This window comes from Salmo salar, chromosome 17, assembly GCF_965601325.2.
Source record: "Salmo salar chromosome 17, fSalSal1, whole genome shotgun sequence".
Classification (NCBI taxonomy): domain Eukaryota; kingdom Metazoa; phylum Chordata; class Actinopteri; order Salmoniformes; family Salmonidae; genus Salmo; species Salmo salar.
Genome location: NC_138307.1, coordinates 83,465,205 through 83,480,801, shown reverse-complemented (window position 1 = coordinate 83,480,801; position 15,597 = coordinate 83,465,205). Strand labels below are relative to the sequence as shown.

The 15,597-nt window shown below is 48.6% G+C and overlaps 1 protein-coding gene across 2 annotated transcripts in view; it reads left to right on the top strand.

Moving 5' to 3' along the window:
- The window catches only part of LOC123731977 (carboxypeptidase M), a 103,577-nt gene extending 89,494 nt beyond the window's left edge, over positions 1 to 14,083 (top strand). For both annotated transcript variants that reach the window (XM_082964276.1, XM_082964277.1), the window contains 3 exons: positions 1,166 to 1,318; positions 8,054 to 8,202; positions 10,776 to 14,083. In XM_082964276.1, coding sequence (XP_082820402.1) covers positions 1,166 to 1,318; positions 8,054 to 8,202; positions 10,776 to 11,030 — 557 coding nt within the window. In that variant the 3' untranslated portion in view covers positions 11,031 to 14,083. The remainder of the gene's footprint in view (positions 1 to 1,165; positions 1,319 to 8,053; positions 8,203 to 10,775) is intronic.
- The last annotated feature ends 1,514 nt before the right edge of the window (positions 14,084 to 15,597 follow it).

The window sequence follows — 15,597 nt, the reverse complement described above, 5'->3', positions numbered from 1 at the left end:
ACAGTGACTGGTAGAGTGACGACCGTTCAGCCTTTCCCTTCACCCTATAGATACTGGTCTAATAGACTACAGTGACTGGTAGAGTGACGTCCGTTCAGCCTTTCCCTTCACCCTATAGATACTGGTCTAATAGACTACAGTGACTGGTAGAGTGACGACCGTTCAGCCTTTCCCTTCACCCTATAGATACTGGTCTAATAGACTACAGTGACTGGTAGAGTGACGACCGTTCAGCCTTTCCCTTCACCCTATAGATACTGGTCTAATAGACTACAGTGACTGGTAGAGTGACGACCGTTCAGCCTTTCCCTTCACCCTATAGATACTGGTCTAATAGACTACAGTGACTGGTAGAGTGACGACCGTTCAGCCTTTCCCTTCACCCTATAGATACTGGTCTAATAGACTACAGTGACTGGTAGAGTGACGACCGTTCAGCCTTTCCCTTCACCCTATAGATACTGGTCTAATAGACTACAGTGACTGGTAGAGTGACGTCCGTTCAGCCTTTCCCTTCACCCTATAGATACTGGTCTAATAGACTACAGTGACTGGTAGAGTGACGTCCGTTCAGCCTTTCCCTTCACCCTATAGATACTGGTCTAATAGACTACAGTGACTGGTAGAGTGACGACCGTTCAGCCTTTCCCTTCACCCTATAGATACTGGTCTGATAGACTACAGTGACTGGTAGAGTGACGACCGTTCAGCCTTTCCCTTCACCCTATAGATACTGGTCTAATAGACTACAGTGACTGGTAGAGTGACGACCGTTCAGCCTTTCCCTTCACCCTATAGATACTGGTCTAATAGACTACAGTGACTGGTAGAGTGACGTCCGTTCAGCCTTTCCCTTCACCCTATAGATACTGGTCTAATAGACTACAGTGACTGGTAGAGTGACGACCGTTCAGCCTTTCCCTTCACCCTATAGATACTGGTCTAATAGACTACAGTGACTGGTAGAGTGACGACCGTTCAGCCTTTCCCTTCACCCTATAGATACTGGTCTAATAGACTACAGTGACTGGTAGAGTGACGACCGTTCAGCCTTTCCCTTCACCCTATAGATACTGGTCTAATAGACTACAGTGACTGGTAGAGTGACGAGCACCATTATGGCTCTAGTCTGGCTCAGTTTCATGTTTTTCTATCCGTTTCCTAGGAGGGATGCAGGACTATAACTACGTGTGGGGCCAGTGTCTAGAGATCACCTTGGAGCTGTCCTGTTGTAAATTCCCTCCAGAGAGTGATCTGCCTGGGCTCTGGGATGCCAACCGGGCCGCGCTGCTGGCATACATGCAACAGGTCCATCTGGGTAAGTACCATGCTGTCTGTCGTGGGTTAGTACCACGCTGTCTGTCGTGGGTTAGTACCACGCTGTCTGTCGTGGGTTAGTACCACGCTGTCTGTCGTGGGTTAGTACCACGCTGTCTGTCGTGGGTTAGTACCACGCTGTCTGTCGTGGGTTAGTACCACGCTGCCTGTCGTGGGTTAGTACCACGCTGTCTGTCGTGGGTTAGTACCACGCTGTCTGTCGTGGGTTAGTACCACGCTGTCTGTCGTGGGTTAGTACATTTACATTTACATTTAAGTCATTTAGCAGACGCTCTTATCCAGAGCGACTTACAAATTGGTGCATTCACCTTATGATATCTAGTGGAACAACCACTTTACAATAGTGCATCAAATCTTTTAAGGGGGGGGGGGGGGGGTTAGAAGGATTACTTTATCCTATCCTAGGTATTCCTTAAAGAGGTGGGGTTTCAGGTGTCTCCGGAAGGTGGTGACTGACTCCGCTGTCCTGGCGTCGTGAGGGAGCTTGTTCCACCATTGGGGTGCCAGAGCAGCGAACAGTTTTGACTGGGCTGAGCGGGAACTGTGCTTCCTCAGAGGTAGGGGGGCCAGCAGGCCAGAGGTGGATGAACGCAGTGCCCTTGTTTGGGTGTAGGGCCTGATCAGAGCCTGAAGGTATGGAGGTGCCGTTCCCTTCACAGCTCCGTAGGCAATCACCATGGTCTTGTAGCGGATGCGAGCTTCAACTGGAAGCCAGTGGAGAAAGCGGAGGAGCGGGGCGACGTGAGAGAACTTGGGAAGGTTGAACACCAGACGGGCTGCGGCGTTCTGGATGAGTTGTAGGGGTTTAATGGCACAGGCAGGGAGCCCAGCCAACAGCGAGTTGCAGTAATCCAGACGGGAGATGACAAGTGCCTGGATTAGGACCTGCGCCGCTTCCTGTGTGAGGCAGGGTCGTACTCTGCGAATGTTGTAGAGCATGAACCTACAGGATCGGGTCACCGCCTTGATGTTAGTGGAGAATGACAGGGTGTTGTCCAGGATCACGCCAAGGTTCTTAGCACTCTGGGAGGAGGACACAAGGGAGTTGTCAACCGTGATGGCGAGATCATGGAACGGGCAGTCCTTCCCCGGGAGGAAGAGCAGCTCCGTCTTGCCGAGGTTTAGCTTGAGCTGGTGATCTGTCATCCACACTGATATGTCTGACAGACATGCAGAGATGCGATTCGCCGCCTGGTTATCAGAAGGGGGAAAGGAGAAGATTAATTGTGTGTCGTCTGCATAGCAATGATAGGAGAGACCATGTGAAGATATGACAGAGCCAAGTGACTTGGTGTATAGCGAGAATAGGAGAGGGCCTAGAACAGAGCCCTGGGGGACACCAGTGGTGAGAGCGCATGGTGCGGAGACAGATTCTCGCCACGCCACCTGGTAGGAGCGACCTGTCAGGTAGGACGCAATCCAAGCGTGGGCCGCGCCGGAGATGCCCAACTCGGAGAGGGTGGAGAGGAGGATCTGATGGTTCACAGTATCAAAGGCAGCAGATAGGTCTAGAGGGATGAGAGCAGAGGAGAGAGAGTTAGCTTTAGCAGTGCGGAGAGCCTCCGTGACACAGAGAAGAGCAGTCTCAGTTGAATGCCCAGTCTTGAAACCTGACTGATTAGGATCAAGAAGGTCATTCTGAGAGAGATAGCAGGAGAGCTGGCCAAGGACGGCACGTTCAAGAGTTTTGGAGAGAAAAGAAAGAAGGGATACTGGTCTGTAGTTGTTGACATCGGAGGGATCGAGTGTAGGTTTTTTCAGAAGGGGTGCAACTCTCGCTCTCTTGAAGACGGAAGGGACGTAGCCAGCGGTCAAGGATGAGTTGATGAGCGAGGTGAGGAAGGGGAGAAGGTCTCCGGAAATGGTCTGGAGAAGAGAGGAGGGGATAGGGTCAAGTGGGCAGGTTGTTGGGCGGCCGGCCGTCACAAGACGCGAGATTTCATCTGGAGAGAGAGGGAAGAAAGAGGTCAAAGCACAGGGTAGAGCAGTGTGAGCAGGACCAGCGGCGTCGTTTGACTTAGCAAACGAGGATCGGATATCGTCAACCTTCTTTTCAAAATGGTTGACGAAGTCATCCGCAGAGAGGGAGGGGGGGGGGGGAGGGGGAGGAGGATTCAGGAGGGAGGGTTAGTACCACGCTGTCTGTCGTGGGTTAGTACCACGCTGTCTGTCGTGGGTTAGTACCACGCTGTCTGTCGTGGGTTAGTACCACGCTGTCTGTCGTGGGTTAGTACCACGCGGTCTGTCGTGGGTTAGTACCACGCTGTCTGTCGTGGGTTAGTACCACGCTGTCTGTCGTGGGTTAGTACCACGCTGTCTGTCGTGGGTTAGTACCACGCTGTCTGTCGTGGGTTAGTACCACGCTGTCTGTTGTGGGTTAGTACCACGCTGTCTGTCGTGGGTTAGTACCACGCTGTCTGTCGTGGGTTAGTACCACGCTGTCTGTCGTGGGTTAGTACCACGCTGTCTGTCGTGGGTTAGTACCACGCTGTCTATCATAAATACAATCACATCAATCAATACTTCTGTACAGTGTTTCACTACCAAGTGGTGGCTTGATCATTTCAATGGTAGAATGATTCATTTAGGTATGAATCGTTTAGGTAGTACGATTCATTTAGGTAAGAATCGGTAAGGTAAAACAATTCATTCAAGAGATGTGGATATTGAATGTAAGCTCAAGGTAATTCTGTAATAACAAAAAAAAATCACGACGTTATGTCACATGCTGAAAAGCCCCCAGGCACTAAAATAGATCTCCAGATCAGGAAGCACGACAAGATCTCATAACAATGGTCTACCCTGGGATGACTCCTGGTCCAGGTCAGTCATCACGGTCTACCCTGGGATGACTCCTGGTCCTGGTCAGTCATCACGGTCTACCCTGGGATGACTCCTGGTCCTGGTCAGTCATCACGGTCTACCCTGGGATGACTCCTGGTCCTGGTCAGTCATCATGGTCTACCCTGGGATGACTCCTGGTCCAGGTCAGTCATCACGGTCTACCCTGGGATGACTCCTGGTCCTGGTCAGTCATCACGGTCTACCCTGGGATGACTCCTGGTCCTGGTCAGTCATCACGGTCTACCCTGGGATGACTCCTGGTCCTGGTCAGTCATCACGGTCTACCCTGGGATGACTCCTGGTCCTGGTCAGTCATCACGGTCTACCCTGGGATGACTCCTGGTCCTGGTCAGTCATCACGGTCTACCCTGGGATGACTCCTGGTCCTGGTCAGTCATCACGGTCTACCCTGGGATGACTCCTGGTCCTGGTCAGTCATCACGGTCTACCCTGGGATGACTCCTGGTCCTGGTCAGTCATCACGGTCTACCCTGGGATGACTCCTGGTCCTGGTCAGTCATCACGGTCTACCCTGGGATGACTCCTGGTCCAGGTCAGTCATCACGGTCTACCCTGGGATGACTCCTGGTCCTGGTCAGTCATCACGGTCTACCCTGGGATGACTCCTGGTCCTGGTCAGTCATCACGGTCTACCCTGGGATGACTCCTGGTCCTGGTCAGTCATCACGGTCTACCCTGGGATGACTCCTGGTCCTGGTCAGTCATCACGGTCTACCCTGGGATGACTCCTGGTCCTGGTCAGTCATCACGGTCTACCCTGGGATGACTCCTGGTCCTGGTCAGTCATCACGGTCTACCCTGGGATGACTCCTGGTCCTGGTCAGTCATCATGGTCTACCCTGGGATGACTCCTGGTCCTGGTCAGTCATCACGGTCTACCCTGGGATGACTCCTGGTCCTGGTCAGTCATCACGGTCTACCCTGGGATGACTCCTGGTCCAGGTCAGTCATCACGGTCTACCCTGGGATGACTCCTGGTCCTGGTCAGTCATCACGGTCTACCCTGGGATGACTCCTGGTCCTGGTCAGTCATCACGGTCTACCCTGGGATGACTCCTGGTCCTGGTCAGTCATCACGGTCTACCCTGGGATGACTCCTGGTCCTGGTCAGTCATCACGGTCTACCCTGGGATGACTCCTGGTCCAGGTCAGTCATCACGGTCTACCCTGGGATGACTCCTGGTCCTGGTCAGTCATCACGGTCTACCCTGGGATGACTCCTGGTCCAGGTCAGTCATCACGGTCTACCCTGGGATGACTCCTGGTCCTGGTCAGTCATCACGGTCTACCCTGGGATGACTCCTGGTCCTGGTCAGTCATCATGGTCTACCCTGGGATGACTCCTGGTCCTGGTCAGTCATCACGGTCTACCCTGGGATGACTCCTGGTCCTGGTCAGTCATCACGGTCTACCCTGGGATGACTCCTGGTCCTGGTCAGTCATCATGGTCTACCCTGGGATGACTCCTGGTCCTGGTCAGTCATCACGGTCTACCCTGGGATGACTCCTGGTCCTGGTCAGTCATCACGGTCTACCCTGGGATGACTCCTGGTCCTGGTCAGTCATCACGGTCTACCCTGGGATGACTCCTGGTCCTGGTCAGTCATCACGGTCTACCCTGGGATGACTCCTGGTCCTGGTCAGTCATCATGGTCTACCCTGGGATGACTCCTGGTCCTGGTCAGTCATCACGGTCTACCCTGGGATGACTCCTGGTCCTGGTCAGTCATCACGGTCTACCCTGGGATGACTCCTGGTCCAGGTCAGTCATCACGGTCTACCCTGGGATGACTCCTGGTCCTGGTCAGTCATCACGGTCTACCCTGGGATGACTCCTGGTCCTGGTCAGTCATCACGGTCTACCCTGGGATGACTCCTGGTCCTGGTCAGTCATCACGGTCTACCCTGGGATGACTCCTGGTCCTGGTCAGTCATCACGGTCTACCCTGGGATGACTCCTGGTCCTGGTCAGTCATCACGGTCTACCCTGGGATGACTCCTGGTCCTGGTCAGTCATCACGGTCTACCCTGGGATGACTCCTGGTCCTGGTCAGTCATCACGGTCTACCCTGGGATGACTCCTGGTCCTGGTCAGTCATCACGGTCTACCCTGGGATGACTCCTGGTCCTGGTCAGTCATCATGGTCTACCCTGGGATGACTCCTGGTCCTGGTCAGTCATCACGGTCTACCCTGGGATGACTCCTGGTCCTGGTCAGTCATCACGGTCTACCCTGGGATGACTCCTGGTCCTGGTCAGTCATCACGGTCTACCCTGGGATGACTCCTGGTCCTGGTCAGTCATCATGGTCTACCCTGGGATGACTCCTGGTCCAGGTCAGTCATCACGGTCTACCCTGGGATGACTCCTGGTCCAGGTCAGTCATCACGGTCAAAAGTAGTGTCCTATATAGGGAATATTGTGCCATTTGGGATGCGGACCCTGGTCAAAAGTAGTGCACTATATAGGTATTAGGGTGCCATTTGGGATGCACAGGAGAGTCAGTGTGATGCTTGGTGCCTCAACTGACATCACAACAATCACCACTATAAAAGGTTATATTTAATGACCAACAGAAGCTACCCCTGTATTCCAGTCAAAAGCTTTTCCAGAATAGTCTTACTGTTCTCCTGTGTTGTGTTGAGGTTAACACAGAATAGTCTTACTGTTCTCCTGTGTTGTGTTGAGGTTAACACAGAATAGTCTTACTGTTCTCCTGTGTTGTGTTGAGGTTAACACAGAATAGTCTTACTGTTCTCCTGTGTTGTGTTGAGGTTAACACAGAATAGTCTTACTGTTCTCCTGTGTTGTGTTGAGGTTAACACAGAATAGTCTTACTGTTCTCCTGTGTTGTGTTGAGGTAAACACAGAATAGGGCGACGAAGGGTTCATTCACTCCAGTAAAGTTAAGAAGGGGGAAACTCCACCCCTTCTGAATAGTTAATGGGGTATCGTCTAATTAACAACCGGATAATTGAGTAGCAGCGCGCATGCTCCGCCCACCTGAGGATCTGTCTTTTTCTGTCATCTATTTCCTGTGTTTGAAGGGGGGGGAGGCAAAATCCACTTGACATTTAAATCTCGCTGGATTGATTCATTTTACTCCTGCGAATCTTTCATACTCTTGCTTGTGCCTGTCGTTTTTTTAACGTTTACAAATTAGATGCGCTGAAATGAAAGAAACTTCCTGAAAATGAACACTGGGATGATAGTGATATTATGTCTGATCTCACAAACAATGTAAAGTCTGTTTAGATAGATGTGATCTAGAGCCGAGCTGTCGGTCTTTAATCTGAGGGTTTCCTGCTAGTGATGCAACATGTTGAATTATGCAACACAACTTAACATCAGTAATTAATGAGGCTGTCTGGACCGAGCAGGTAGGCCTAGACAGAGCTAGTTTTTGGTGGTTGTAGGCCAGTTCCACTTATGTTCATTTATTCATATATGCATATTACCTAGTGTGTTTATGCAAATGAGGCATATATACTTTTCTTTATTTTAACACATATTTTTTTTAAATACTTGATACCATTACAAAATGTAGATATGAGTCCATTCTAAGAAAATAAAAGTGAAATTTGACAAATTGAGTACCAAAATCCCAGAAGTCCAGGTATTATTTGTCCGTGCCAGTAAAATGTTTTATGTGCTATAATCCAGTCAGTACCTGGAGGATCTTCATACGTTGTTCAACTGTTGCATTTATTAGAATGTTTTTTAAAAACTTTTAACAATTTGGATGACAGTAAATTGAGAACCAATTGGCTTTGGTTGGTTGGTGTTGATTGTCCTGCTCTCCTTCCGTCCCGCCGTGTGTGTGTGTGTGTGTGTGTGTGTGTGTGTCTAGGTGTGAAAGGGCAGGTGTTGGACGCGGAGGGAAACCCATTACAGAATGCTTTGGTGGAGGTGGAGGGGAGACGGAACCTCTGTCCCTTCAGAACGGACCTCCATGGAGAGTACTACAGACTGCTGTTGCCAGGCAACTACACCTTTATGGTGAGACAGCACCCTCTGGTGGTAGTATTGATACTTTAGGATTGTTTATTCAAATGGCACCCTATTCCCAATGTAGTGCACTACTTTTGACCAGAGCCCTATTCCACTATATAGGGAATAGGGTGCCATTTGGGACCGGTCTGTGTATCTGGGTGGTAGTTATTTATTTGGACAGTGAAGCTAAAACATTTAATTTGGCTCTATTACTCCCAGCAATTTGGATTTGAGATAAAATGTTTCACATGAGGCGAATGTACAAAAATGTCACTTTTTTATTTGAGGGTATTTTCATACATATCTGTTTTAACGTTTAGAAATGAAAGCACTTTTATTAGGGTCTGATTTAAAAATCTGTGATGCGAAGAAAGCTGAATCACGGAATCTAGACAATAAAACGGAATTCAACACTATTCAAAAATATATGGAACATAGTAGGAAATCAACTTTGCCCGAAGTTTATTATAAAACATGAACAGAATGCGTCAGTGATTCGTATTTCTTTCAACTTTCTAAACGGGCATCGAGAATCCCCGTCTGTGTATGTTCCCGTCGTCTACCACTCTGTGTAGCTGTTAGCGGTGATGCTAATCAAATACAGTCTTCTGGCAGATGGAAAGCCTTTCACAAAACCCCTTCTCAATTAAATGTTAACTACAAAGTAGCCTTTGCCTACCTGGCAGAATTATATTGGGATTATTTGCATCAGTCCAGTGGGTCATTTGTTTTGCCAACTCTACCATCACACGTGTGCTACAAAAACACCAGTGAACAGCAGCCTCTTGCTGGGTGCAGTGGAGTTAAAGGGAAACTATGCCCAAAACTTGACATTTCAACAACAACAACAAATCCCAGACCTCAAAAGTGGTCTCCTGGTGTGGTTTAAGCATTGTTGTGGATTTAGAAAATCAAATTTATATATAAAAAATATATATATATATATATATATATATATATATATATGGATTTCTTAGGGCTCTGCTTTATGTATCGTTGAAGGTATCATAAGCATTTGGACAAATGTACCTCTATGTGTATTAAAGTAGTTGAGTGTAGTATTTGTTCCCATATTCCTAGCAAGCAATGACGTCATTAAACTTTTGACTCTACAAACTTGTTGGATGCATGTTTGCTGTTTGACCCCCCCTCCCTAAATACAACACTGAGATTGGACTGGGACTGATAGGAATGATTTAACTGCTCTCAAATAAACCAAGAGGGTGGAGGGTAAACTTCCTCTAAGTGGCATGGGGAGGACATGGGGCTCGGGTCAAACTAGTGCACTATATATGGATTAGGGTGCTGTTTCAGACACAGTCTAGAGTGAGACAATCCTATGGGCTCTAGTCAAAAGTAGTGCAGTATATAGGGAATAGGGTGCCATTTTGGACACAACCTCAATGAATGTTTGTCAGTGTTTTTTATTTTGACCCAGCTCATACAAAGCCATGTGGGTGGTCCTGCTGGGTTGGGTGGGACAGTAGCACGTATGAGGTCCCACATCTCCCACAGTCTCCAGTAAATATCTGATCAACTAACAGATAACAACCATCCCTCTGCAGTATGAGGTCCCACATCTCCCACAGTCTCCAGTAAACATCTGATCAACTAACAGATAACTGTCCCTCCGCAGACAGAGCAGAGAAAGCACCAGAACATTCTCGACAACAGAGATATTGTGAAACCATGACAATAAAAATGTTTCACCCTTTATTACATTCATCTGTTCAGACGGAATAGATACTTGATCTACAGTACAATACTGTATATTTAGTTGGTATACATCTGGGTATGAATCAATCCTCTACAGTACAATACTGTATATTTAGTTGGTATACAACTGGGTATGAATCAAGCCTCTACAGTACAATACTGTATATTTAGTTGGTATACAACTGGGTATGAATCAATCCTCTACAGTACAATACTGTATATTTAGTTGGTATACATCTGGGTATGAATCAATCCTCTACAGTACAATACTGTATATTTAGTTGGTATACAACTGGGTATGAATCAATACTCTACAGTACAATACTGTATATTTAGTTAGTATACAACTGGGTATGAATCAATCCTCTACAGTACAATACTGTATATTTAGTTGGTATACATCTGGGTATGAATCAACCCTCTACAGTACAATACTGTATATTTAGTTGGTATACAACTGGGTATGAATCAATCCTCTACAGTACAATACTGTATATTTAGTTGGTATACAACTGGGTATGAATCAATCCTCTACAGTACAATACTGTATATTTAGTTGGTATACATCTGGGTATGAATCAATCCTCTACAGTACAATACTGTATATTTAGTTGGTATACAACTGGGTATGAATCAATCCTCTACAGTACAATACTGTATATTTAGTTGGTATACAACTGGGTATGAATCAATCCTCTACAGTACAATACTGTATATTTAGTTGGTATACAACTGGGTATGAATCAATCAATCAATAGTATCAAATCAATCAATGTGATTGACATATTTGCCTGTGTGTCAAGTTTACTCAACAGTGTAATAACTGATCAATACATGAACTGATGGATAAATGTGATTGACAGGTAACGTTCCCGGGTCACCAGGTGTTGATGGAGACGTTAACGGTCCCGTACGGTCCCGACTCATTCTCCGCCCTCGTCCACAACTTCCAGCTGCAGAGGACCGCAGCCACCACCCCTGGCCCCAGCCACCCCACCCAGTCCTGCACCCCACCCCAGGTCTGGAGGCCCCTGGATGGCCACTCTCCCAGCCTGGGCCCCTCGGGTGTCACCATCCTCCTGGTTCTCCAGGTTCTCTGGAATACCATGTTACTGTGACTGAGAGATGGGTCGCGTCTCAAATGGAACCTTATTTCCTGTATAGTGTAGGGCTCTAGTCAAAAATAGTGCACTATATAGGGGATAGGATGCCATTTGGGACGTATCCATGGAGATAGACTGACTGAGATGGGATCTCCCAGTCCAGAGACATTGTCTTTTTTTCAGTATTTTTGTACAAACAAAAAAATCCGATATATATTTTCTTGTAACACTTTGCATTGCTCTACCTTGCACAAACATGTGAGCCATTTTGTGTTTTTAAAAATTGTATGTTTTGTATTGATGCTTTTTAGTAGTTTTTTTACATTGTGCTGAAAGAAAGTACTGCCAGCCAGCAATCTGCCATGCCAAGCTAAGAAGAAGAGACGAAGGACAAGGGGTAAGGAAGGGATGGAGGGAAGGGTGTTGAGAAGGACAAGGGGTAAGGAAGGGATGGAGGGAAGGGTGTTGAGAAGGACAAGGGGTAAGGAAGGGATCGAGGGAAGGGTGTTGAGAAGGACAAGGGGTAAGGAAGGGATGGAGGGAAGGGTGTTGAGAAGGACAAGGGGTAAGGAAGGGATGGAGGGAAGGGTGTTGAGAAGGACAAGGGGTAAGGAAGGGATAGAGGGAAGGGTGTTGAGAAGGACAAGGGGTAAGGAAGGGATGGAGGGAAGGGTGTTGAGAAGGACAAGGGGTAAGGAAGGGATGGAGGGAAGGGTGTTGAGAAGGACAAGGGGTAAGGAAGGGATGGAGGGAAGGGTGTTGAGAAGGACAAGGGGTAAGGAAGGGATGGAGGGAAGGGTGTTGAGAAGGTCTAGAAGTGCCTCTAAGAACGCCTACCAGTCAACGTGATACCTGGAATCACACCTCCACCTGCAAACATGACAAGACTTGCTTTTAGACAGAGACTACCTGCCTGAGCTCACTGCACAGCAGAGAGAACACCCAGCAGAGAGAGAACACCCAGCAGAGAGAGAACACCCAGCAGAGAGAACACCCAGCAGAGAGAGAACACCCAGCAGAGAGAGAACACCCAGCAGAGAGAGAACACCCAGCAGAGAGAGAACACCCAGCAGAGAGAGAACACCCAGCAGAGAGAGAACACCCAGCAGAGAGAGAACACCCAGCAGAGAGAGAACACCCAGCAGAGAGAGAACACCCAGCAGAGAGAGACACCCAGCAGAGAGAGAACACCCAGCAGAGAGAGAACACCCAGCAGAGAGAACACCCAGCAGAGAGAACACCCAGCGGAGAGAGAACACCCAGCGGAGAGAGAACACCCAGCAGAGAGAACACCCAGCAGAGAGAGAACACCCAGCAGAGAGAGAACACCCAGCAGAGAGAGAACACCCAGCAGAGAGAACACCCAGCAGAGAGAGAACACCCAGCAGAGAGAGAACACCCAGCAGAGAGAGAACACCCAGCAGAGAGAGAACACCCAGCAGAGAGAACACCCAGCAGAGAGAACACCCAGCGGAGAGAGAACACCCAGCAGAGAGAGAACACCCAGCAGAGAGAGAACACCCAGCAGAGAGAGAACACCCAGCAGAGAGAGAACACCCAGCAGAGAGAGAACACCCAGCAGAGAGAGAACACCCAGCAGAGAGAGAACACCCAGCAGAGAGAGAACACCCAGCAGAGAGAGAACACCCAGCGGAGAGAGAACACCCAGCAGGAGAGAGAACACCCAGCGGAGAGAGAACACCCAGCGGAGAGAGAACACCCAGCGGAGAGAGAACACCCAGCAGAGAGAGAACACCCAGCAGAGAGAGAACACCCAGCAGAGAGAGAACACCCAGCAGAGAGAGAACACCCAGCGGAGAGAGAACACCCAGCAGAGAGAGAACACCCAGCAGAGAGAGAACACCCAGCAGAGAGAACACCCAGCAGAGAGAACACCCAGCGGAGAGAGAACACCCAGCAGAGCGAGAACACCCAGCAGAGCGAGAACACCCAGCAGAGAGAGAACACCCTGTATCACAATACCTGTACTGGTGGACTGTATCACAATACCTGTACTAGTGGACTGTAGACTGTATAACAATACCTGTACTGGTGGACTGTAGACTATATCACAATACCTGTACTGGTGGACTGTAGACTGTATCACAATACCTGTACTGGTGGACTGTAGACTGTATCACAATACCTGTACTGGTGGACTGTAGACTATATCACAATACCTGTACTGGTGGACTGTAGACTATATCACAATACCTGTACTAGTGGACTGTAGACTATATCACAATACCTGTACTGGTGGACTGTAGACTATATCACAATACCTGTACTGGTGGACTGTATCACAATACCTGTACTGGTGGACTGTATCACAATACCTGTACTAGTGGACTGTAGACTGTATCACAATACCTGTACTGGTGGATTGTAGACTATATCACAATACCTGTACTGGTGGACTGTATCACAATACCTGTACTGGTGGACTGTATCACAATACCTGTACTAGTGGACTGTAGACTGTATCACAATACCTGTACTGGTGGACTGTAGACTATATCACAATACCTGTACTAGTGGACTGTAGACTATATCACAATACCTGTACTGGTGGACTGTAGACTATATCACAATACCTGTACTGGTGGACTGTAGACTGTATCACAATACCTGTACTGGTGGACTGTAGACTGTATCACAATACCTGTACTGGTGGACTGTAACACAATACCTGTACTGGTGGACTGTAGACTATATCACAATACCTGTACTGGTGGACTGTAGAACAATACCTGTACTGGTGGACTGTAAACTATCACTATAGTTATTGTCAAAAACAGAACCTTCCTGAAGCATTATGGGTAATGATGGATGGTAGACCCATAAATGGCACCCTATTCCCTACCTAGTGCACTACGTTAGACCAAAATCCTATAGACCCTGGTTAAAAGTAGTGCACTATATAGGGAATAGTTTGGGTTCCATTTGGGACACAGATGATATTGTCCATAGATGCCTCTCATGTTGTTCTACCTCATCTAACAACTTACCTTTGACCTTTCAGATGACAATGATTGTTGTGCCTTGATGATTAAATCTGTCTCAATTTATGTTTTAGGATCAGTCATTTTTTTCCACGTCTGTGGTCACATTGTTCATGTGTGGGCTATGTCTTAAGGTCTTATGTCAAAGTTAACCAATATAATGTACATTTACATTACATTTACATTACATTTAAGTCATTTAGCAGACGCTCTTATCCAGAGCGACTTACAAAATGGTGCATTCACCTTATGATATCCAGTGGAACAACCACTTTACAATAGTGCATCTAAATCTTTTAAGGGGGGGGGGGGGGGGGGTTAGAAGGATTACTTTATCCTATCCTAGGTATTCCTTAAAGAGGTGGGGTTTCAGGTGTCTCCGGAAGGTGGTGATTGACTCCGCTGTCCTGGCGTCGTGAGGGAGCTTGTTCCACCATTGGGGTGCCAGAGCAGCGAACAGTTTTGACTGGGCTGAGCGGGAACTGTGCTTCCTCAGAGGTAGGGGGGCCAGCAGGCCAGTGGTGGATGAACGCAGTGCCCTTGTTTGGGTGTAGGGCCTGATCAGAGCCTGAAGGTATGGAGGTGCCGTTCCCTTCACAGCTCCGTAGGCAATCACCATGGTCTTGTAGCGGATGCGAGCTTCAACTGGAAGCCAGTGGAGAGAGCGGAGGAGCGGGGTGACGTGAGAGAACTTGGGAAGGTTGAACACCAGACGGGCTGCGGCGTTCTGGATGAGTTGTAGGGGTTTAATGGCACAGGCAGGGAGCCCAGCCAACAGCGAGTTGCAGTAATCCAGACGGGAGATGACAAGTGCCTGGATTAGGACCTGCGCCGCTTCCTGTGTGAAGCAGGGTCGTACTCTGCGAATGTTGTAGAGCATGAACCTACAGGATCGGGTCACCGCCTTGATGTTAGTGGAGAACGACAGGGTGTTGTCCAGGATCACGCCAAGGTTCTTAGCACTCTGGGAGGAGGACACAAGGGAGTTGTCAACCGTGATGGCGAGATCATGGAAGGGGCAGTCCTTCCCCGGGAGGAAGAGCAGCTCCGTCTTGCCGAGGTTCAGCTTGAGCTGGTGATCCGTCATCCACACTGATATGTCTGACAGACATGCAGAGATGCGATTCGCCGCCTGGTTATCAGAAGGGGGAAAGGAGAAGATTAATTGTGTGTCGTCTGCATAGCAATGATAGGAGAGACCATGTGAGGATATGACAGAGCCAAGTGACTTGGTGTATAGCGAGAATAGGAGAGGGCCTAGAACAGAGCCCTGGGGGACACCAGTGGTGAGAGCGCATGGTGCGGAGACAGATTCTCGCCACGCCACCTGGTAGGAGCGACCTGTCAGGTAGGATGCAATCCAAGCGTGGGCCGCGCCGGAGATGCCCAACTCGGAGAGGGTGGAGAGGAGGATCTGATGGTTCACAGTATCAAAGGCAGCAGATAGGTCTAGAAGGATGAGAGCAGAGGAGAGAGAGTTAGCTTTAGCAGTGCGGAGAGCCTCCGTGACACAGAGAAGAGCAGTCTCAGTTGAATGCCCAGTCTTGAAACCTGACTGATTAGGATCAAGAAGGTCATTC